This window comes from Aplysia californica, unplaced genomic scaffold (genome assembly GCF_000002075.1).
Source record: "Aplysia californica isolate F4 #8 unplaced genomic scaffold, AplCal3.0 scaffold01175, whole genome shotgun sequence".
Lineage (NCBI taxonomy): Eukaryota > Metazoa > Mollusca > Gastropoda > Aplysiida > Aplysiidae > Aplysia > Aplysia californica.
In genome coordinates, this window is record NW_004798445.1 from 10948 (window position 1) to 12466 (window position 1519).

The 1519-nt window shown below is 40.4% G+C and overlaps 1 protein-coding gene across 1 annotated transcript; it reads right to left on the bottom strand.

The window, feature by feature from the left end:
- Window positions 1-804: 804 nt before the first annotated feature.
- LOC106013723 (solute carrier family 2, facilitated glucose transporter member 1-like) lies at window positions 805-1380 on the bottom strand (the record flags this gene model as incomplete). The annotated part of the gene is given in 1 exon segment (XM_035973374.1): window positions 805-1380. A coding segment is annotated over 1 exon segment (107 nt), but the record flags the coding sequence as incomplete, so codon positions are not given.
- Between the last annotated feature and the right edge of the window lie 139 nt (window positions 1381-1519).

Sequence of the window (1519 nt, forward strand, 5' to 3'; positions counted from 1 at the left end):
TTGATCAGTCCTGCCTAAGACGGCCACCTGTCTTACACGGCCACTTTTCTCCTTGACAATGGGTGGCCGTCTTACACAGGTTTGACTGTACGCAGTTGGCCTAGATCGTGTTTAGCTAGATCTAGATTCTAGATCTATTTTTATCAAACTGGGCCAAGTAAAGATCTACATCTAGATCTAGATCTAGATCTAGATTCTAGGCTAAGTCCACTGCAGCAGGATAGAAAATGTTTGATTATGGAAGATTTTATCAACAAATTCTATTCCAGATCTATCTAGAAACTAGAACTATGCAAAAACGGAAGCTTATGCAACTCCATGGATCAAATTTCTCCCCGCTTTCAAATGATTCAAACAATAATTATACAACCGACATTTGACGATACCTTCACTCAGTAATATGCACTCAACTGGGTATTACACAAGACGTAGAATCTAGAAGACACGGGCAAGTCGAACTTAGAGTTTCGTTGTCTGCTAGTTTTTTAAAGCTTCATTGAAAAAGTGTGTTTATGTAAAAGAAACAACTATTTCCATATTCGTAGGCATCAAAATCTTACTTCTCATTTAAAGGACTGCTAAGTATGAGTAAGCTAGATCAAATTAGAATCGAGAGACATTAATTGCTGTTGGTACAACTGAGCTTTTCACGTTTCAGTTCTTACATTATAAAAGCGCTATCGATTACCGACACGCGCGGCTCCAACACGGCGTGCTCGTTTCCGTTTCTCGAATGAACAAGCTAAACGAAGACACAAACATACCAACAGAAACAAGACTAAATAAAATGTAATAGCTGTACTTACGTTCTGTCTTCCCTCCTGTGCCGTTGGTGAAACACTTAGTTTTTTCATTGGACTTTTTGTTACAACACTGCATTCGGCATTATCGCCATTCGAGTAGCTTGCCATCTTGAAAGTCAAGGACGCCAACCTTTGACTCGCGTCGTGATAAAATAGTTTCTATTTTCTGTCTGGCCCAATAATGAAAATGATCCACACAGTTGTTCTCACTTTAGCAGTAGCAACCTATTTGGTCAAAATTCGGCTTCTGAATGACGAAGCAAAAGGATACCTCTATCGTTTTGTAGATCTAGTCTAATAAAAGAGGAACTAGATATCTAGATCCAATGCACACGTGAGAAAGTAACACGAGACGCGAACTTGACTGTGCCTCGCCAATCTCTATTAATTAAGCAAAGCGGTCGTAGGTTTTCGCTCACCGCCCCAACAGGAAAGCCTTTGTCGTTCCGTTATATAATGCAAGAGCTGTATTCAATAATGCGGAGAGTGTACGAGGTCGGGATATAATAGCAAAGCGGTGGGGGAACAGAAAGTAACATGTATACGGTTGACTTCTTCTGACTGTATACGTGCGTGTGTCCATGCCACTGTGTGCGTTCCATACACACTGTTGCTGTTGATAATTCCACGGAAGTATTATATAATATAAAATTGGAAGAAAAAAATAACGAGGGAAAAGGGGAGGGGGGGGGATACAGAGAGGGGTTTATGTTGTT